Source organism: Megascapheus bottae, chromosome 33 (genome assembly GCF_031878675.1).
Source record: "Megascapheus bottae isolate mThoBot1 chromosome 33, mThoBot2.hap1, whole genome shotgun sequence".
Taxonomy (NCBI): domain Eukaryota; kingdom Metazoa; phylum Chordata; class Mammalia; order Rodentia; family Geomyidae; genus Megascapheus; species Megascapheus bottae.
The window spans coordinates 6,505,431-6,528,589 of NC_143541.1; the positions used below are offsets into that span (position 1 = coordinate 6,505,431).

Genomic DNA, 23,159 nt, shown 5'->3' on the forward strand with positions numbered 1-23,159 from the left:
CTGGCTTTTTCTGGTTAGGTAGTACTGAGGAATTGAACCCATGGCTTCATGTATGCTAGGCAAGTACTCTACTACTAAGCCACATTGCCAGCCCAGAAGACTAATCTTGACAGCATAGTAAATTACCCAAGATGATTTCAATGTTGTGTCTTAAGTGAAACACACCAGCCACTAAAATCTAGTACTGTGTAATTCTACTCGTGTAAGGAATCAAGTTTATCAAACTGACAGCGACAGACAGTAGTAGAATGGCAGGTGCCAAGGGCTGGGGTGAGGGGTACGCATCTTGCTGTTTAAAGGGGCAGAGTCCCAGTTTTACAAAATGGAAGCGTTCTGGAGATAGATCTGTCTCTAGCATGGAGAATCCTTTCTGCCACTGAGCTATATACTTCAAAATGATCAAGAGGCTAATTATGTGTTGAGTGTTGTTTGTTTGAGCTAAGCTTTTTTTTTTTGGTCAGTTGTGGGACTTGAACTCTGGGCCAGAGCGTTGTCCCTGAACTCTTCAGCTCAAGGATATCGCTCTACCCCTGAACCATAGTACTACTACCAGTTTTCTGGTGATTAATTGGAGATAAGAGTATCAGGACGTTTTAGTGCCCATGCTGGCTTTGAACTGCGATCCTCAGATCTCAGTCTCCTGAGTTGCTAGGATTACAGACGTGAGCCACCACCTGGCTTGAGCTAAACTTTATTACAAATGTTCCTGCTTCTCCAGATGTTCATATGTATATATATATATATATATATATATATATATATATATATACACATATTTGTGTCCTTTCAGCAGACAAGTCAGAACAGCAGCAATGGGAGACCCTGGCCTCTCCAAGCTGCAGTTTGCCCCCTTCAGTAGTGCCTTGGATGTTGGTTTCTGGCATGAGCTGACCCAGAGGAAGCTGAATGAGTATCGGCTGGACGAAGCTCCCAGGGACATTAAGGGCTATTACTACAATGGTAGGTGGCCTTAGACTGCATCTTCCATCTTCTATGATCCCCTTTTCCCATCTAATAGGAAAAAGAGGGGACATGGTTAAAATCAAGTTATCAACTCAATAGTGATTATTTAGCTTTCTGAGGAGGAGATTGAAAATACGCCCCCCCCCATCCCTTAAATCTTTTTTATACTCTAGACAGGTCCCCTATCACATTCTGCCATTGTCTGTATGGACAGGTGTTAGCTATGCACATAGAGAAGCAGGAATGAGTGGGACACTTCGGCTCAAGTACAAAAGAAGAAAACTGTTCATAGACATTATTGCTGTGGGTTTTGCTTTTCTGACTTGCTACTAAAAATGTGATCATGCTTTTGTCCAGGGGATTCTGCTGGGCTGCCAGCTCGCTTAACGTTGGAGTTCAGTGCTTTTGACATGTGAGTATTGATTTATCTGGAATCTAAAGTGAAGAACACTTTTAGAAAGAGAGAAGAGGGAATTGGTTTAAATGCACTGATACATGCATGGAAATGCCACAGTGAAATCCTCCCTGTGTAACTCATTTATACTGCTGAACTGTGGGGTGGGGAGATAAAGAATATTGCTTGCTTTGGATGAGGAGTGAGCATTTCCTCTCAGTGGACTGCCAGAGGCACTGGGGAACAGAGCCTGGCCTCGCATTGAGACAAGTGCCAGTTAGGCCTTTCTGGTTCATTTTTTTCATCGGAAAACATGAAAGTTAGGTAACAACCTCCTGATTTTTATTATATTTGATATTTTAATAGTGTGTGTGTGTGTGTGTGAGAGAGTGTGAGATTAGGGCCTTACCCTGGCGAGGCAAATGCTCTACCTCTTGAGCCCTCAGCCCATTTTGTGGTAGTTATTTTTCATACAGGGTCTGACCTCTGCTTTATGAGTATTTGGGGAATTGATATATATCATCATGCCTGCTGTATCGGCACCTCTGATTCTTCCTTTAGATGCCCGTCCATGAGCATCAGTCAGGAAACATTTGTCAGGCCACCTCTGCATATGACCCATTGTGCATGGCACCGTGGAGACCACAAAGGGATATGACACATACATCCCTGAAGAAACTTTACTATCCACTTGAGAGATCAGGGATTTTCTGGAGAGGAGAGAGATTTATTGCACACTTAATTAGCTAGGCATTTTCATAAATATATTCCTTTCATACCTGCCAGGTGTGATTTTTTTTTCCCCTCGTTCTTCTTTTCAGATGAGTGCCCTGTGGGTCAAAATGTAATGTGGTTGGTCCAGTGGCAGACCCAGATAAATTTAGAAAACAGGAGTGAGAAAAATTTAAATGTATCCAAAAGTATTTATGAAGTACAGTATGAGTTGCTAGGAGATTGTGTTATCTTTTACTGGAACAGAAACAAGGAAAGGGCACACTTGGAGGAAAGGATACGTTTGGCTTTCATCATGTTGAGTTTGAATGACAGTGTTCACTAAAAATGTCAGGAGACCTCAGGTTCAAAGGGTGAGGGCCAGACGATCTGGGCGTTATCCAGACAGATTGTGAAGCTAGAGGAGGGGAAGAATGTAGCATTAGAAGGATAAAGGGCAGGAGCAGTGACCTCTCCGGGTCAGAGGCGAAAGAGGACACTGAACTGGCTTAGACATGAGTTGTTAGAGAGGAACCAGAGAAGGAACTGTTTTCAGGAAAGTCATCAGGGTCAATGTTCAATGCAAAGGCTACTGGATTTGGTAATTAATGTATTTGAGGTCCTTGTGAAATCCTGAAATAGTAGAATCATACTGCCTTGAGGCTTATTGAGAGCTGAAGAATTACAGATACAGTGAGGCCGCTTCTGCCTTCTGTACTCAGTACTCTCAGGACAGAGGCCTTGAGCGGGTAAAAAGGTCTTAAGACGGACTGTCTGGCTGTAGAAAATTTCAGCAGTCAGTTGATTATGGCCCTTGGTAGCAGTCACTTAATAGAACTTGTATCCTGGCTGGGAATGTGGCTTAATGGCATGTATGAAGCCCTGGGTTTGATTCCTCAGTACCATATCCACAGAAAAAACTGGAGGTGGTGCTGTGACTCTGTGACTCAAGTGGTAGAGTGATTGCCTTCAGCTAAAGAAGTGCTTAGGATGGCCTGAGTTCAAGTCCCAAGACTGGCCTTGGGAAAGTCCAAGGACAGTGCTCAGGCCCTGAGCTCAAGTCCAGGACTGGCCAAAAAAAAAAGAAAGAAAGAAAATTATATTCTACTTCAGGTAATATGTCCCTAGATTTTCTCAAAATATTGACACATTTTGTTATTTTATCTCTAGTAAATCGCAATCTTAGAAGTATATTAGTCCAAAATAGTGTTGATCTTTTTATCTCTAAAGAGTAGCACTGGTGTTTTTTCCCCCTTCCTAGCTTTGCAGCTCTGTCATAAATTCCTTGTGATCACTTGTCAAAACACATTAAGTCCCACTAATCTCTCTCCTGTTTTGGCAAACAGTGGCTTGCTTTTGCAGCAGTTACAGGGTAGCAGGGAAATATATCAGCATTAAATTGTCCAAGGGAAGGCAGGAGAAGCCTCGGCCAAAAAGGGACTTTGTGTAAGCTTGTATGTAGCTCATCTCCCCTATCTCCATCCTGATACTAGACTGAGGATTTGTTTATGTTAGAAGACTTTAGTCATTTTATTCTTGGGAACTTTAATTAGAAAAAAAAATGGCTATTCGTAAAAGTGAAATTTGATCTTACTACAGAATGAATAACCCAGAAATTCCAGTTGCAGACCATCTCTGGCCTTGCAGCTGTGATGGTCATTTAGTCATTCAGGTTTCTGGGTCTCACTGGGCATGTCTCCCCTCTTAGCCACTGAATCCCTTGGATTGCAAGACACTGGAAGAGTGAGGAGTGGGGAATGATCTCCAGTGCTGTGAGGTAGCCCTGGGTGTGAAGTTTGCAGACCTGGTGACCTGGAGTGAATTACCTGTGCTTCCTCAGTCAGTCCTGCTCCTTTCTCTCATGTGAGCTGTATCTTGTTTCTTCCTGATTTTAAGTCAGATTTTCTGAGTTCCTCTTTTGTAGCTTATTGAAGAAGTTTAATGAAAGCATTTTGGGATGCTGAGAATGCAGGAGTTCTTATTACTGTCGTAGTTTTTATTGCTGTATATCTCCATGTGTTTGTATAGAAAAAGAGGCCTTTATTTGCAGTATGGACCTCAGGACAGCATATGCTGGCGTTAGAGACGCAAGGACTTGCACTGTACACACAGGAGAAGACAGAAACCTGGATTATGGTTTGCTCAGTATATAGTAAGAGTGGAGATACATACTAATTGTGTCCTTGGTGTCTTGATAAGATCGTGGTAGGCACTGGGTGTATGGAAGAATGTTGTACTACTTACCGCTCCAGCCTACCTTTCCTTGACTTCACTCCTCTAGCCTACCTTTGGCTCTGTTTTACCTGGATGAAAAGCATACACTGATTTGCTTACTCAACTCCTAGGGGAAGACTGGGCATTAGAAATTGACCCTCCTTCGGCCTCTGGCATTTGGTTTTTTTTTGTTTGTTTGTTTTTGCCAGTCCTGGGGCTTGAACTCAGGGCCTGAGCACTGTCCTTGGTCTTTCTCTCAAGGCTAGTGCTGTACCACTTTACATGTGGTCTTTGTGCCTGCTAGACAAGCCAAAGTCCTGGCCCATCCTCTGGCATTTGGAACCTTAACAGGTGCCCTGGCATTAGGCTCCTGATACTATCCTGGGTTTAGATCTCTTCTTCAGATCTCAGCTCCATTTTTACAGACTCAAAATGGGAAGACATTGGGCTTTTGTCCCAGAAGCTCCCATCATTAGTTGTAGGGGCAATGTGTGATTCATTTCATATCTGTAATCTCAGAAACACAATCACTTTAGAGAAGAGAACAGATTTGTCCACATCTGAATTTGCATTCAAAATCCTCTGCCCTTGTCCTGGCTGGTTTTTCTGAGTCCCTCTCAGCCTCCAGGGTGCTGCAGTTGGTGAGGGCTTTGAGGCTACAGCCAGAGATTGACAGGAAGTCTAGACAGAGTGCATGTTATCTGTGGCACTCCGAGGACCCCTGGGCTTTGCTCAGCAGGCACTGTGTGCAGAGCCATATTTGGGGTGGGCCAGAAGACTTGCTCCTGGCCCTCGGGGAGCTTACTGCCTTCCGGCTGGCTGTATATGATTGACCTATTTAAAAATGCTCTGGAATATGCTCCATTTTATGAGTGAACTAATAACAGAGAAAATGAGAGTGGGCTTCCTAGAAGAGGAGGGGATGGAGCAGGGCCTTGGAGAACGGGGTCGGGGGGTGTTCTGAGCAAGGACTGGGCCACAAAGTATCTTACATCCTGTGATTCTTCTGGCCTTTAGCTCTACTCTGCCCAGTGTTATGTCACCCTAGGTAAAATTCTTAAATTTTCAAGTGGGAGAAAGCTGTTCTGTGACTTCAGACCTTTGTAGTCCAATAATGTTCCCCTCTTGGGTTGAACAAAGGAAGCATTAAAGAATAGGACATGAACTTCTCCTTGGGATAAGTGGAGAATAGCAGGCTGACCCCTTCTTTTAGCCCTTGAGCAATTTCCCAAATGTGTCACTAATCTCCCTGCCCCATTGAACGGTCCTGTGACTTGTTTGTCACTCCCTTGTCGGCTCCAAGTCTCCCCTGTGCCTGGCTAACTGTCCCTTTCTTGGGTCCAGGAGTTCTCCCACGCCTGCACGCTGCTGTCCGGCTGCTGGGACACTATATAACACCAACACCCTGGAGGCTTTCAAGACTGCAGATAAGAAGCTCCTTCTGGAACAAGTTGCAAATGAGGTGAGCTGGTTAGATGTGGTCTGTCTATGCTAATTCCTCTTCCACATCAGACACATGGGTCTGTTGTAGAAACTAATACACAGTCGATATGCAAAGAGTCCCGTGAGTTTTAGTTCATTCCCCACAGATCTAATGGACCTCAGCTGATGTAGAGGACCCAGTGTGGGCTGGCCCCTCTAGGACCTTTCTGTCCTGCCCTTGCCCTTGCCTTCTCTGCCTCACTTGGAGCAAGTCACTGATTTGCTCCCTTACTCTCCCTTTATTTTCTCTTCTCCTGTTCTTTCTCCCTGCAGAGGCTTTGCTTTGCTTCTTGAAGTTTGCATTAGTGAGAATTAAGGTGGTCAGTTGGAAGGACGAAAAGGGACAGTTTATCCTCATTGTCCCGCCTAATGGAGAGTTCTCTATGCTAGCCTTAAAAACGAACATCATCTTGGCCGAGAGTTTGGCCTAGTGATAGAGTGCTTGCCTAGCATGCATGAAGACCTGGGTTTGATTCCTCGGTACACATACAGAGAAAAAGCTGGAAGTGGTGGTATGGCTCAAGTGGTAGAATTCTAGTCTTGAGAAAAAAACCCAAGGACAGTGCTCAGGCCCTGAGCTCAAGCCCAGGACTAGCAAGAAAAGAAAAAAGAAAAGAAAATCATCTCATATGTTTTTGATTCAGGATTATATACTAGAGCACCTATTGTGGAAATCAGTGTGAAGGTGGTTCCTCAGAATATCAAAAATAGAACTAGGGTAGGATTCAGAACCCCACCACTGGAGAACGTCAGCATAGGAGATAAAATCATTGTGTTCAATACACACTACCCTCCCCCACCATGGTCATTGAAGTGCAGCTACTCATAGAAGCCCAGGTATGCAATCAACCAAGATGTCCATCAGTGGATGAGTGGATAAAGCAAATGTAGTACATGCGAAATATTAGCCGTAAAAAGAAGAAACCCTGTCATTTGTGGCAATGTGTATGGGATTGGAAGACATTAGATTTTGTTATTGATGTTGGTGATTATAGTCTTTGTTCAGGACTAGAGCTCTACCACTTTGAGCACAGCCCTATTTCAAGTTTTAAGAATTGATTTAGCATAATTAGAAAGTAGAATTGTTGTGAATTAAAGGCTAGGAAGGGGAGAGAGAGGCTAAAGGGAAGGTGGAGAACAAATTAATGCCATTAGCTAGTAGAGAAAAGTACTAGTGTATTACATAGCACAACAGGATAACTAGCTTACAACAATTTATTGCATATTCCCAATGACTCACCAGAAGAGAGAATTCTTAAAGTTCCCAACAGAGGAGTGCCAGCTGCCCCCATTTGATCATTACACATTGTGTGTGTTCATTGAGTTATTACACCTTCATCCAAAGATAGGTACAGTTGTGATGTGTCATTTGAAAAGACTTTCTGCCAGCATCACCCTGAAAAGGATACCAACATAGGAAGAAAAAGGGAATCTAGTTTCTGGGTTCAGTGGCCAGAGGAGGTACCCATTGGTTCTGAACAGGTTTCCTTTCCCACGTAACACCCTCACTTGGTAACCTGGATGACACCCCCCCCCCATCTCTTTCCCCTTCTTCCCCTCCCACCCTTCCCCTGTCTTCTTGTATCCTGGTTATCTCTGGGTTTTCTATTCTGTCAACATGCTTAAAAGGTTGGGAGTTTGACCTAGTGGTAGAGTGCTTGCCTAGCATGCACAAAGGCCCGGGGTTCGATTCCCCGGTACCACATACATAGAAAAAAAGCTGGAAGTGGTGCTGAGGCTCAAGTGGTAAAGCTCTAGCCTTGAGAAAAGTCCAAGGACAGTGCTTCAGGCCCTGAGCTCAAGCCCAGGACTGGCCAAAAAAAAAAAAGGTATTCTTCAGAGGGTTGGATCAGGTCTTTCTCCATCATGGGAAAAAAACAGAGCCCTAGACCAGGAGGGGAATCCTGTCAGAGCAACCTGACTTTCCCTGGTCATTTTTACGCTGTCAGCTAGTCAGACTCAGGGGCCTGATCCTCCTTGCCCAGCCCCTCCCAGGCTGTAAAGGCAGGGCAGGGACTTACTGCCCTTTGCCAGTTCGCTCTCACACCCATACTTGGGGAATGGTTCTTCTGTTGGTAACTGTTTTGTCCTGCTTAGCAACTCAAAAGTTTAGCAACTAATTTTAGCTGCTAAAACATCTTGTGATCACCAGCTGTTGACCAGCACCAGTTTTTGCTTCCAGACACAGTGCTTTGCTGAGTGTATATAAATTAGAGTTTCATTCTTCCTTTTCCAGCTCCCAAGGAAAATCACAAGGCTTTCAGAAGTCATTTCTATGTCATTCAGATCACTTCCTAGGCTGTTTGCCTCTCTCCTAGTGAGTCCCAGTGTTCCTGACAGGAATTCTACATGCTTCTGTACTAGCCAATCCAAATGGTTCTGAACTTGCACATCTGTGCCCCTCTTTCTTCCTTGATGGATGCTTCTTGACTGTCTTTTACTTCCACGACCTCTATGTGTTTGGTCTATAGGAGCCAATAAGTATAAATCTGCTGATGGCAGTCTAGAAGGCATGAGAGTGGCTTGCTCTCCTTTTCTAGTCTGAGCCTACATCAGCAGGCACTTAGGCTCTCTAAGTTGGAGAGAGGAGGCTAGGGGAGGGGTCCACCAGAAAAGGCAGGGTGAAGTGGACAATCAGGTAACGAGGCACTTCATTGCTGGCATAAGTGAGGCTGGGCCTGAAGGAAAGAACTTGGTGCTTCTTGATCCTGTGCTTTGTTTGACAGAGCAGTGCAAAGACTCCTGGCAGCCTGCCATTACTTTTTCCTTTCTTTCGGCAGATCTGGGAATCCATCAAGTCCGGTGCTGCACTTGAAAATCCTGTGCTCCTCAACAAGTTCCTGCTTTTGACCTTTGCTGTAAGTAATGGGCCCCTGGTACATAGAGACTGATGGAGGCCCTGGCTCAGCCCAGGGGCCCAGGAGGGTTTCCTGCTTTCTGCCCTCTGGAGCAGTTAAAGACACACTGATTTATGTTAGTGGAGGCAGTGCTAGCTCCCTTTGACAGTGCAGGGTTAATCCTTTCCACGATTACAGTGGTAGTAGTTGGTGTGGTTTCTAACTCAGTGACCTAGGTTCTTTCATCCAGGACAAGAGGAAGCCACCTTCAAGCCCCAGTACTGTGGTTTCATTGTTACCAATGTCTTTTAAAGTTGGGTCCTCAGAGTTCACTATGTGAGTCAGCTTTCTGACACAGAGGGGAACAGCTGAGTCGGTTGACAAGGAGGAAAGATGAACTTGGGAGCTCAGGGTTGATGTGTGGTCACTTGGCCTCCCTTGACTGTGATTCAGGGACAGCAGAGTGTGTCATGGTTGGAGAGCACATAGCAGAGAGGGTACTCGTCCTCATGGCAACTGGAAAGTGAAGAGAGAGATAGGAAGGAACCAATGTCCCTTTCCAAGCCCCAGTCCGAGGGATGTAACTTCCCCTCCTAAATGTTCTACAACCACCCAGCAGCACCCCAGGCTGAGGACCAGACCCTTAGAGGACAAAAGAAACGGTCAAGGGCAGCCTTTGAGTAGGCTGCAGGAGGATGTTGTTGACACTGAGGGGGCAGATGACAGGCCACTGGAGGCATGGCATCTGCATGCAGACATGCACAAATACTTCCACTTAAGGTTTTTTTTTTTTTAGCTTCACACGGATGTGAAAATATATCCAGACAGTGATTCCAGTTTCCACTTTGAGTACAGTATTCAGTATGAGATTTTCGGCACTTTATTTTGCAAGAGACTGCATTAGCTGATTTTGCCCAACTGTAGGCTAATGTCAGGGCACGTAAGGCAGCCTAGTCTAAGGTTCAGTGCATAAAATACTTCCGACCTACAATATGGTTTAAGCTTCAGTGGGCGTATTTGGATATAAAGCTATGGTGAATGGAAGAACACTTTGGGCTGTGTGTGTGTGTGTGTGTGTGTGTGTGTATGTGTTAAAAAGCTAATATTGGACCAAGAGGGTAGTCTAGCATGCACAAAGCCCTGGGTTCAATTCCTCAGTATTACATACACAGGAAAAAGCTGAAGTGGTGCTGTGGCTCAAGTGACAGAGTACTAGTCTTGAGCAGAAAGTGTCCAAGGACAGTGCTCAGGCCTGAGTTTGAGCCCTAAGACTGGAGGAAAAAAAAAAAAAGATCTTCCCTGTAACACTGTGTTTAAAAATGCTAATCTTAACTCTTAATTATGTTCACTCTATAATGTGCTATCAAGTGTATATTCTATAGATTCCTGGTAAGCATTACATTGTTTTTAACGTTCCCTATTATTTAAAAAATAAGTTGCTGTGAGCAACATTTGCCATGTTGGTATTTTTCTCATTTTATTTAGCGTAGGTTAATGAGGGCTGAAGAAGTCACTCAAGTAGCAGAGTGCCTATGTCAACAAGCCTGAGACCCTGAGCGCAAACCCAAGTTCTAAGAAAGAAAAGAAGAGAAGGAGTTAAGGAATTCCAGTATATTCATGTTGCTATGTATTAAGTGGGTTGATTTGCCAAGCTTCTCCAGCTTTGGATATTAATCCCCTCCCTCACTTTTATTTATTATTAATTAATTAATTAATTATTTTTTAGCCAAGTCATCAGTTTGCCTTTCTCCCTCTCCCTGCTAGTCTTGGATGCTGCCCACCTGACTTATCACCAGGCACAAAAGAGGGATGGTGGGACTCAAACCTCAGGCCATACGAGCAGGCAGCCATCTACCAAGAGCACTTTTCCTAACAAATCAGAATGCAAAGGGGAGATAGACAATTCAATTCTCTGTCCATTTGTCTACACATTCAGTGATTTCTATTTTTTTGTCAGTATCATGGCTTGAGCTCAGGGCCTGAGCACTGTCCTTGGGCTTTCCTCAAGGCCACAACATGACTTCCGGCTTTTCTATGTATATGGTACCAAGTAATTGAACCGGGGTCTTCATGCATGCTAAACAAGCACTCTATCACTAGGCCAAACACCCAGCCCACATTCAGTGATTTTATAAGTCCTCTACTGGTATAGATTTAAATATGACCGAAGATTTCTGGATTTGTTCACCAATCCATTTTATATGAAGGGTTCTTGTGACTAGAACACAATTGGCAATTGGTGCCTGATGAGAAGGTAACACTAACTCTTTTTTTTTTTTTTTTTTTGCCTGGACTTGAGCTCAGAGCCTGAGCACTGTCCTTGGACTTTCTCAAGGCTAGAGCTCTACCACTTGAGCCTCAGCACCACTTCCGGCTTTTTTTTTTCTATGTATGTGGTACAGAGAAATCGAACCTGGGTCTTCGTGCATGCAAGGCAAGCACTCTACCACTAGGCCAAACTCCCGGCCCCGGTAACACTAACTTTTACTTAAAATTTTAGGGCATTTCCTAAATCAGTAGGTGTGATGGCCTTTGTTGCCCTTTTTTTTTTTGCCAGTCCTGGGCTTCAGCTCAGGGCCTGAGCACTGTCCTTGGACTTTCTCAAGGCTAGAGCTCTACCACCTGAGCCTCAGCACCACTTCCAGCTTTTTTTTTTCTATGTATGTGGTACAGAGGAATCGAACCTGGGTCTTCGTGCATGCAAGGCAAGCACTCTACCACTAGGCCAAACTCCCGGCCCTTTGCCCTTTTTATTAAACATTCTTAGCTTAACTTTAAAAAATAAAACTATTATCTCCTTTAAAATCTGCAGACACAAGGGACTTTGCATTTAATTTGACCCAAGCTCTTTGTATCCTGAAAAGAATCATAAGAAATTCAAGCTTTTTGACTCTGGAAGATGACCTGATAAAGCTTCTCAGAATGTGTGAGGCCCTTCATCTTGAATTGGTTAACCTTTTGCTAAAAGATCAGTTATGACAAATCATTTAAGTATAAAGAAAAGAGAATAAGCTCTGGGGTGTTTTTGCTTTGCTCTCCTTTCTGATGTTTTCTGTCTCAAAGGACCTGACGCTTCATTCGTTTCAGTTTTGCAGTTTATTGCACCATCATAAAAAGGGAAATTTTTTCTTTCCTGATCAATTAGTGGCATAGAGACTATAGAAACTATAGTTACTAGTCTTTCTTATCTGGAAGTGTGTTAATGTATAAATTTATATTTAAAAGGCCATTAAGCTAGACATGAGTGGCTCACTGCTATAATCCTAGCTACTCTGGAGGCCAAGATCTGAAGATCAATGTTTGAGCCAAACTTGGCAGGAAAGTCTTTGAGAACTTTTATCTGCAGTTAGCCAGCAAAAATTTAGAAGTGGAGCTGTTGTTCAAATGGTAAAGTGCCAGCCTGGAGTGAAAAAAACTGAGACAAAACTTGGGCCCTGAGTACAAGACTCAGCACCAGCACAAACAAACAAACAAATACAAAACAAAACAAAACAAAAGCCAGCAAGGATGGTTCTATTTACATGAAAAGGCCCTAGAGGTAGGGAGAGGAATTACTGCTAATAGATAGGCAAGAGATGATACAGGGTTTCTTTCTGGGCAGCTGGAAATGTTCTAGAAGTAGTGGGTGGTGACTCATCCTTGTTGATATCCTGAACTAAAGAAATCTACATCACATTAGATACTTTAGCATGATGAATTTTATGGTGTCTAAATTATGTCTCAACAAAAAAGTCATGTATCATTGTAAAAACTCCTTGGTACAATTAATACGCACCAAAAAATAAAATGAAATAAAATGAATGACAGGAATGTAAATAGTTTACTAGTTCTTGGCATTCTGTTGTGTGAGTGATTCAGGCTCCAAGCTGCAGGAATTCAGAGGCAAGAGCCATCAGCCCAAGTGGGGGTACTCAAGGACAACCCCAGAAACCCTTTTTCCCTGGGTCCCTTGCCCCTGGTGTGGGAGTGGCCAGCCCTTCTGTCTGTTGATGATTGGTGATTCATACTGTCAGTCAAGCACTTACTTTACTGGAGAGAGAGAACTGTGGTGAGGAACTGCCCAAGGCATGGGGCTTAAACTTATTCCTGATGTTACAGATCATGTTTTGCCTTAGATATTTTACACATATTAAACTGGGAAGGCATTTCCAATGGTAGCATCAAATCTTTCAAGTATGCCTCATTTGAAAATCTAAACTCTGAAATACTCGCAAGCCTAAACCCTATCAAATGTTGACCTGACATTGCAAGTGGAAAATTTCCCATCCAGCCTCCCATGATGGCTGTGATTAAAGTGCAGGTACCTGAAAAATAGGACATGAATATGTCTTTAGGTCATGTGCTTACAGTGTGCATAAAATACAAGTGGGCTTCTTATTTGGACCTTGGACCTGGGAATTGTTCCAAGATACATCTTTTGTTTGTTTTTGTTCTTGCCAGTCCTGGGCTTGAACTCAGGGCTTGGTCTTTTTCAAGGCTAGAACGATACCACTTGAGCCACAGCACCACTTCCAGCCTTTTCTATGTATGTGGTACTGAGGAATGGAACCCAGGTCTTCATGCAAGCCAGGCAAGCACTCTACCACTAGGCTAAACTCCCGGTCCTAACATCATTTTGTATATATACACATATTTCATAATCTGAAGCATAAATTCCTGATCTGAAGCAGCTCTGGCCCCAAAGCATCTCAGCAGAAGGTTCCTGTCCTGTACATGTAGGCTTATGCATGTCATAGCTCTGTGTGATTGTGCAGTACACTTGTGTTCAGAGGTGGAGCCTGCTCTGTGGCTCATTGAGTAGGTGTGGTACAATGGCAAAAACAGTTTTGGAAAGCTGATATTTTGATGTTTCAAATTATTTACCCTTTCTTAGGGTCTTTTATTTTAATTGCCTGTCAGACCCTAATAGAAAGCTTCTGCTTTCTGCTTTTAAGATGGGATAATAATGGATTCCTCCAAGGGTGGTTTATTATTAAAGCATATGGCAGAGGTAATCACCTATCTGACAGCTAGTGTTAGCAAAAGTGGTTGGTAGAATGCTTTTTATTTATTTATATAACTTGTTTTTATTTTTTTGCCAGTCCTGGGGCTTGAACTCAGGGTCTGAGCACTGTCTTTGGACACTTTTTGTTTTTTTGCCCAAGGCTGTTGCTCTACCACTTGAGCCACAGTGCCACTTCTGGCTTTTTCTGTGTATGTGGTACTGAGAAATCAACCCAGGGTTTCGTGCATGCTAGGTGAGCATTCTACCACTAGGCTACGCTCCAAGCCTAGAATGCTTTTTATTTCCTAGTGTATGGGAGTGTTTTGGGTCCAGGCCCCTCTATGCTCCTTTGCAGTTTCTTGTTCAGATGAGAGTATTTGAGAAGCTGAACATACTTTGAGCACATCAGGTTTTCTATCTTTGTGGCTGTAAATAGTTGCATTAATGGATATATTTCAATCTAAGACCAGAGAAACTCTAATATCTGGGGTTTTTTTTTGTTTGTTTATTTGTTTTGATTCTAGGATCTGAAGAAGTACCACTTCTATTACTGGTTTTGCTATCCTGCACTCTGTCTTCCTGAAAGTATACCTCTTATTCAGGGGCCGGTGAGCTTGGATCAAAGGTTCTCACCAAAACAGGTATGGACAAAGCAAAGTGCAGACAAAATTGGGTTTCTAGTATAAGAGTAATTATCCATACCAAAGACAAGCAGGTATTTTTCTGGATTGAAAGACTGAGAATGGCATTTACAAAATGTGTATAATGCATTTTGTGTATTTGTCTTGATACTTTTTTAAAACTCAGGTGTTGTACCACTTGAGTCACTCCAGCAGCCCATTCTGCATTCTGTGTTGGTATTTTTGAGATACAGTCTTCATTCATGGACTTCTGACTTCCTGTTTGAACTCATAGCTGGGATGGCAGCCATGTAACCACCATGGCCTGTAATTGATCAGTTGGAATTTCATGCAACTTTTGTTCAGGCTTGCTTAGAACCTTGATCCTCCAAATCTGTCTCCCAAGTAACTAAGATCATAGCTTTGAGCCACCATGCACCATGCCTGACCCATTTTGATATTTTCATTTCTTTATTTTTTTGTCTTTTCTTTTTTGGTACTGAGACGTTGCACTTGCTAGGCAAGTGCTTTGCCACTGTGCTACATCCCAGCCCCCATTTTGATCTTTTTTTTTTTTTTATTGCAATCCTGGGACTTGAACTTAGGGCCTGGACACTAGCCACAATACCACTTCTGGCTTTTTCTATGTATATGGTACCAAGGAATCGAACGCACGGCTTCATGCATGTGAGGCAAGCACTCTGCCACACTCCTGCCCCATTTTGAAACTTTTTAAAGAAGTAGTGAGCAGTAATATTTCGGATGTTCTGTAGCATTTTACCAAATACCTAAGGGAAGGAATTACAGGAACATTTTGAAAGAATGTAGTTTATCATTTTTATTATAGGGAGACATAAAGCAATATCCTTTGGGAATAGTCTTTCAAACAAAACACAGGCCTTCTTACAGCCTCATAACCAAGTAGCATAACTTCTCCAACATGAATTGTGTATGCAGAGCCTTTCAGAATTTACGATCATTAGAGATTAGTCCCTGGAAGAGCAATTAAAACCATCAGGCAATTAAAATAACAGACCCTAAACTAGAGATTTGTGACTGTTGTTAGGGAAAGGATTGAATGCCTGAATTCATGAAATACATTAGTCACTAAGATCCTGAATTCTAAGGCCAGCGAGAGGCCATTAATAATTTTTTTTAAATACTAACTAATTTATAACAAATCCAAGATCGTAATTTTACGGAACTAATTTTCTGAGAAGAAATCCAAGTTGGGGAAAATGATTACATGTGGGTATTGATTGCCTGTAGGTATGGATTTTCTTTTTAGGGGGGACAGAAATGTTCAGAAATGAGTGCTCAGTAATGAGTGTTTTACCATGAGAATATACTAAAAAATCCACATTAACTTATATACATTTTAAACGAGCAGTTTGTAATATGTGAATTATATCTTAATGGAGCTCTTGAGGATGGTGGTTGCTCACTGACAGGGTCTTATGGGGTTATCACAGGTTATCTCCAAGCCTTTGTGACCAGCTGCTCAGGGAACACCACACTGAACCACAAAAGCGCCATTGTGCTGCTCTGGAATGCACATTGCCTTGCACAGGCAAAGTGTTATATAAAGGTTAAGTGATGTTATTAGGGGCATTTTTGTTCATTTGCTGCTAAAGAGTAATGGGTATGATCAGTCATTTTCAGCCTTCTGGCTTTAAGGTGCCTTTGATTTGATGTCAGCTTTTAACTAAGAAGCGGGTATGTAATTTATTCTGGAGAATAACTTCATCTCCCCTGTGTGCAGATCCAAGCCCTGGAGCATGCCTATGATGATCTCTGTCAGACAGAAGGAGTCACAGCGCTGCCGTACTTCTTAATCAAGTACGATGGCAACCTGGTGCTGGTGTCTTTGCTTAAACACTACAGTGATTTCTTCCAAGGTCAAAGGACAAAGGTCAGAGAAACTTTGAGTATGGTTTTATTGCTCCTTAAAAACCAAATTTGAAGTTCATGTTATGATAGACCACTATAAAATTTAAACCCTCTTAGATCTCCTTAGCTCTATACAAGATGTTTCAGAACATCTCTTTCTCTCTGCTGTCTCCTACCCTCGCCATTTTAGGTTGACTATTTGCTCTGAATGCCCTTCTCTTCCTTACAGCTCAATCATTTTGGTTGCCTTTCCTTCTGCTGGTGCTAAAGCTGTCTGTTATCCCTTCTGATATTCTGTACCTCCATGTTTTTGCTACCTTTACTACAGCACAGCCCCGCCCCCCCACTCTGGACAGTGGTATCTTCTTGCTATTACCAAAGCTTGAACTCAGGACCTCAAGTTCTCACTCAACTTTCTTGCTCATGGCTGGTTCTCTACCACTTGAGCCACATCTCTAGTCTGGCATTTTGCTGTTTAATTGGCAGGATCCCCCAGGACTTTCCTGCCTTAGCTGGCTTCAATCCTTTGGTGTCCTACAAGTCTGAATCGTTAGGATTACAGGCGGGAGCCACCCGTGCCTGGCCTGGCTTTTGTCTTTCATACCTATAGAAAAAGCTTTCTTATACTGCACACATTCACTCTGTCATTCACTGACCAAGCCCAGTGCTGTCCTTCCTCAGCCCACGCTGCCTTCTCTCCCTCATCCCCATCCTCTATTTCCCCATAAACTATCCCTGTAGTAAACTATAACTGTCTGCTTTTCACCACCCCAACACTGTCACCACCACTCACTCAATAGACCCAGGACTCCGCATCTGTCTGTCTTTTCCCGATGTTATATCATCTTCCCGAAACCCACTCTGTGAATATCCTGAGTCATCTCTCTTCTCACTGAGGAAATTCTACCACACAACCTTCTCTTGAGGGTGGCCCTGTGTGATCCCTTCCCCTGGAGACTCAACCCACTCCTCACTGATAGGTCTACATCTGTCCTCAGTCCCTCTATGCCATAGCAGACTGTGAGCTCCTAGGGGCAGGGCCCTTGCCTTGTGCTTCTGGGCTGTGTCATGTCTAGTACTTATCTGAGGTTCTCAATAAAGTTCTTTTGAATGAAAGAATTCTGTAAAAGTCTTTCAGAAGCTGTCACATATATATATATATATATATATACATATATATATACATACATACATACATACATATATATATATATATAGTGGTTGTGAAATCAGGTAGAATAATTTCAATATCTGTATAAATATATCATAGCTAAGAAAGGAGATACCTGAAATTATGATGTTTGTGTGGTGCTGGAGTGAAAGGATCAAAGCCAGGGCCTCATGAGCCTATGTCCCCAGCTGGTATGTCTCTTCTTTTTTTTCAAAGCATATATTAACCAGTTGCACTAGCATTTTATTTTTACTATAGTTCTTTTCTTCTCCATTATTATCACAGGGTAATAATGTAGCTAACTCAGTAGCAATAAGATGGTGGGGTTGGTAAGAAGGGCACAATGCAGTGTGAGGAACTGCGGTGACAGCAGCGGGATTGCAAGGAAGTGGTAAATACATTGTCCCTCGCACAGTGCCCCATACCAGATGTGCAGTTTGAAAGGGGCTTTCATGATCTTGAGAACTTGTATCCAAGCTCTGTGAAATAGGTTTTAGCGCCTGCATTTCTATTTGAGGGGCAGGAGGTCTGACTTCAAGGCCCCTGCACTCTCTACCTTTCCATTCTTACTTCACTTGAGTGGAAGCTGTGTGTGTGTGTGTGTGTGTGTGTGTGTGTGTGTGTGTGTGTGTGTGTGTGTGTGTGTTTGTGTGTTTGTGTCGGACATGGGGCCTGAACTCTGGGCCTGGGCATTGTCCCTGAGCTCTTCAGCTCAAAGCTACTGCCTTACCCCTTGAGCCACAGTGCCACTTCCTGTTTTCTGGTGGTTAATTGGAGGTGAGTCTAACCTTCTTTACTGCCTGAGCTGACTTTGAACTGCAATCCTCAGATCTCAACCTCCTGAGTAGCTAGGATTTCAGGTGTGAGCCACCACACCTGGCTTGGAGGCTGTCTTTTCTTGACCCTGATGCTCTGCATTCTCCTGGGGCTCTGTGAGCTTCCTTCACCTTTGCTTTTGTTAAATGGAGACAAAATGACCTATGACTTCCCTTTGTGTTTCAGTGAGTATTGAGCCTGAGTAAAATGCCTGACTAATAGCAGGTATTCCATAGAGATCCATTTCTTCTCTTCCCAACAACTGTATACATTCCTGGGTCTGTTCTGGAATTTTGCTGAAACCAACTGTCTACCCTTATCAGGACTGTTGCCCTTCACTTGGTTAGGGTTGTAGCTCGGGAGAGCCTAGAATTCCTCAGCACATGTAGTGAGCACCAGCTTGTGAGGCAGAAATTGAGACTTGGTCACACTTATTCTTGCAGACTGGAAGATCTCATGCTGACTTTGTACAAAGTTGGCAAGAAACTTAGGTAGTAGAATAGAATTGAAGAATTACTTTGATACTTGACTTATTTGTCTGTGCCCTATCTTATTCTACATTAGCCTACTTGAGGGATTTCTGTGGCTTCTAGTTTGTGGTCCTAAATATTCCCATCCAACCTCTCCATGCTGCCCAAGTGCATTTGCTAAAGTTTGATCATGTCACTCTTCTTGAAACCCTTCAAAGTTCCTGTTCACTTCAGGGAAAAGTTGAAACTACCTAGCTTGGCATTCAAGTCCTCTTTAAATGGAGCTTCTGTCATCATAGCCTCACTTCCTGATATTCTCCCAAAGTACAGCCTGTGCTCTGACTACATCACTGCCCTCTAGATACCCATGCATCCCCATCTCTCTTCCCTCCATCACCAATCTGCCACTAACTGGTGCCTGTCCACCGTTCCTACTCTGACTCATCATGTAGAGAAGCGCTGGCTGACTGCTGGCAGTGTTTCAGCTTCTTCATCTGGGGTCTGACCTCAGCCTACCTCCTACATTTCCTGTACCAATCTCTGCCAGTCCCTGAGCACCTAGCACACCAGCCAGGCTTTTTTTTTTTTTTTTTTTTGACCAGTCCTGGGCTTGAGCTCAGGGCCTGAGCACTGTCCTTGGACTTTCTTAAGGCTAGTGTTCTACCACTTGAGCCTCAGCACCACTTCCAGCTTTTTTTTCTATGTATGTGGTACCGGGGAATCGAACCCGGGTCTTTGTGCATGCTAGGCAAGCACTCTACCACTAGGACAACTCCCGGCCCCCAGCCAGGCTTTTTTTCCAACTCTCAGTCCTCCACTTAGCGTGATGCCAGACACTCAAGGTTCACAAAGTGCAAAGGGAGAGAGGAGGGGGCAGCTGTCATCTAATAGACTCAGAGGAGGCGCCAGGGAGAGTAAGACTTGAGCAGAATCCCACCTGAGTGATTTCTGTGAAAACCGTGTGTCCCTTGAAGACATTCTTGCAATCAGTGCCTTAGCCTAGGTGGTACACTTCGGTATAATTCTAGCTTCTCCTTAGTGTTCTTAGAGCATGGCATTTCCTTGAAAGTTTTTACCCTGTTCTTCCAAGAATCATCATTCTATTGAGTTTAAACCCCAGCATCTGTGTTCTGCTTGCATGTTCTTCTCTATTTCCCTCCATCCCACTGTTCCCTCCCTCCCCTATCCCTCCAGTGCTGAAGATGCAGTTCTGGGCCTTGAAGGTGCTTAGCAAGATCCCTGCCACCGAGTTGCACCACAGCCCCACCTCTTCCTCTCACCAGCACTTAGATTGCCTCCTCGGAAGTCATTCTTTCCTGGTGAGCCGTGGTCCCACACATTGGAAGATGGAGACATGTTGGAATCGCTCTAGTTTTCTCTCCTAGGTGACCTCACCATCCAGGATGCCCATGACTGATCTGCCTGCTTGCCTCCTCTAGTACCCCCCATTCAGCATCTCCAAACTTAACCCTCACCCTTGACCCTAAGACTAATGGTCCACTTCTCGGTACCACTGTCTGAATGACACAGCCTCCATCCACTCCCAGGAGCCAGAAATCCAGGCCGCCAGTTTTTTGTCTGCCCCGTCATTCCTGCACCCTACAGATCTCATGTCCTGAACTTCTCTGTCTGCTTCCTTTGCATTTCTTCTGCTACCATCTCCAGCTAAGCTATGGTCATCCTTCATCTGCCTCAATGTGGTGTCTTCTAGACAGGCCTGCTGTGGCCTCCGTCCACCCTCCATCATTGGAAGTGATCTTTCCACAAGGCATCTAACTTCCAAAATGAAACACCCAAAGATTCACCCTCATCCAAGGGTGGGAACTGAATAATAAGGCATACAAGGCTGACTGCCCCATGGGGGCCTGGGCCCAGAAGGTTTAGTCTTAGTGTGTGCACAGCCTTTGCCTGCAATACCCTTTCCATCCTGTTCTTTCCGCCTCTCCCAAACACATCTCCTATACCCCATGAGTATTTTTCTTCACTTCTTTCAGTACTTTCTCACAGTAATGACTGTTCCTTTTCTCTATAAAAAGACCTCCTTCTTGTCATGGATGCTAACACTAGATCCTTCTTCTTAGCATTAGTTTAGCAGAGTTGTCATCTTATATTTTCTTGGGTAGATTTTAATTAACATCTTTTCCTCCCTCCAAGTAGGAGCTCTAGCAGGGCCAGTACCTCTTTCATTCCCCTTCTTGCCTCTACATCCTGTGGTCTGGTGCCCAGTGGGTAAAACGCAGTGGAAGAACAAATTTAGGCACAAATGAGTTGTCGGAACCCTGGTGTTCCCCTTTGGGAAGGTCCTGGGTTCATGGCTGACACACAGGCCTTGGGGACGTAGCGGGCAGCTTTCATATGGCTCGTGGTAAATGCTCTTTAATGTGAGCATTCTGCTCTGATTAGAGCCAAGAAGTTTACACAAATCATGTAGTTTCTCAAATCATCTGTATACCTGAAGCTGTGTTGAGTGAATTGGTATAAAAGAGACCACACAGAGACATACGTGATCTACAGTGCAAGGGTTTGGAGTGGGATATATGGGCTGACTTTGAACTGATCCTCAGATCTCTCTTCTGAGTCGCTAGAATTACAGGTATGAGCCGCATGGCTGGATCAGAGAAAGAATAAGTGATGCTTAGTCTGATGTTAAACAGATCCTACCATTTGCTGTAAGATAGCTGCTGTCTGTATCATGAAGTGCTTCCTCTGGGTAGAGTTGCCTTTGTGCCTTTTTGGGCTGACCTCCCTTTGTGGTAAGTGATAGATTTTCCTCTGTAGCACCTCAGTCCTGCTCTATATAGCTCATCTTAGGTCAGACTGTTCTAACAAACTTACTCCCGGTCATTTCTGTCCAAAGATACATTTCTTAGTACATTTCTCCCCAATGCCTTTAAGTGTCTGAAATGTGCTGATTCTTTGAAATGAAGCATCTATTTGTGGTATCTGAAAAAAGATTCTTGTTTATATGTCTAGGTATCAGCCCCAACTGTACATTTATGAGTGATAAAACTTAGGTCCAGAGAATGTTTTATAAGTTGGGCCTTATTCCTCTCCTTCCTGTTCACAACAACCAAGATATGATTGCAGCTGCATGATGATGAACTGAGCTGGACAGAAGGTCAAGGAAGTTACTGCAGTGTGGCAAATGTGTGTCGTTAATGTTCCTATCTGCAGAGCAGTAGCCTCATGCCCATTCTCTTCTAAGTGCAGGAGAGGGCTCAGAGGTCAAAGGTCACAAGAGTGAATTGCCATATTGAGTAAGAGCCAGGATTGATAGTCACATTCAAGAATAGGAATGATGTGTTCTGGGTTGACGCTGACTAGATTCTTCCGGTATGACCCATCGAACAGACTTTAGGTGCCCTACACAACTGAGCTTTAGATTTTTTGCTCATTATTTTGGAGATAGATTCTCATTTTTCATCCTAGCACATGCCTGGGTATGTACACCCATTTTAGGCTTTCTGGAGCTAGGATGATAATTATATTCTACCTCATCCAATTTTTCTTCGTTGAGAAGGAAGGGCCTCTCTAACCATTTTGACCCTGACTGGTTTTGATTTATGTTCCCCAGCATTCTCAGCCTCCCAGATAGCTAGGGTTTCAGGTGTGAATCCATGTGCATATTGATTTTTTAAATAAGGTCTCACTTTGTGTTTCCTCCACCCTGAGCCATGATCCTCTTTATTTGTGCTTTTCTGCATATCTGGGTGACAGGCAGGTACCATTGTACCCAGCCCTTATTTGAAGTGAAGTCTCATGAACTCTTTTTTTTTTTTTTTTTTTGGCCCAGAATTAGCCTCAAACTTTGTCTCCCAAGTAGATTTCTGTCTCCCAAGTAGCCAGGGTCACAGGCTTAAGCTACTACCAGGTCTTATTTTATATTTCCGTTTTTTCAACTGGAAATATAAAACATTCATTTTGTTGTTCAGGTTGTTCCCTCTAGCACAAACCAGTGATACTCTGCCACTATGTCCCTTTGACAGGCTTTGAGCCTTTTCTTTCTAAAGCCTTCCTTATTTTCTGGTATTATCAGATGCTCCAGGCTCATCTTGTATTTTCCTCACCCCAGTCCTAGAATTCGCCATGTGTAGGTGACACTAAAACTATAATATCCATGAAATTCTGATTCATTTTATGGGAAAATTACATCCTGAAACCAAGATCTAGTGCTGGCCGTGCAATGTCTTGAGAGAAAGGAAACAAAGTGTACCATCTTACATGTACGTGCAAATTGAGATTTGAAATCGCTCAGCGTTTTCCAGGTAGAGCCTAGGACTGTCCTCCCTGTGTTTCTCCTTTCTCATCTTTCTTCCTTCAGAGCATGTCTCCTTCCTGCCCTCCACAAGGTCCCCCCACAGCACAGGGTGCAGGGGAGAATGCAACAGTTCCTGCCATCGACAAGTGCTGTAGACTCCGGTCAGATCCTGGGGTTCTCTCTCTCCCTTTCTTTCTTTTCTTTTCTTTTCTTTTTTCTTTTTTTTTGCCAGTCTTGTGGCTTGAACTCAGGGCCTGAGCACTATCCTTGGGCTTTCTCAAGGCTACAGCTCTATCACTTTAGCCATAAAACCACTCTTAGCCACTCTATGTGTGTGGTACTGAGGAAT

General features: G+C 43.6%; 1 protein-coding gene across 1 annotated transcript in view; it reads left to right on the forward strand.

Moving 5' to 3' along the window:
- Positions 1-23,159, forward strand: part of Atg7 (autophagy related 7) — a 154,752-nt gene that overhangs the window by 14,982 nt on the left and 116,611 nt on the right. The window contains exons 2-7 of the mRNA XM_090323928.1: positions 791-960; positions 1,321-1,375; positions 5,627-5,744; positions 8,545-8,622; positions 14,110-14,226; positions 15,968-16,117. Of these exons, the coding sequence (XP_090180054.1) occupies positions 813-960; positions 1,321-1,375; positions 5,627-5,744; positions 8,545-8,622; positions 14,110-14,226; positions 15,968-16,117 (666 nt within the window). The 5' untranslated portion in view covers positions 791-812. The remainder of the gene's footprint in view (positions 1-790; positions 961-1,320; positions 1,376-5,626; positions 5,745-8,544; positions 8,623-14,109; positions 14,227-15,967; positions 16,118-23,159) is intronic.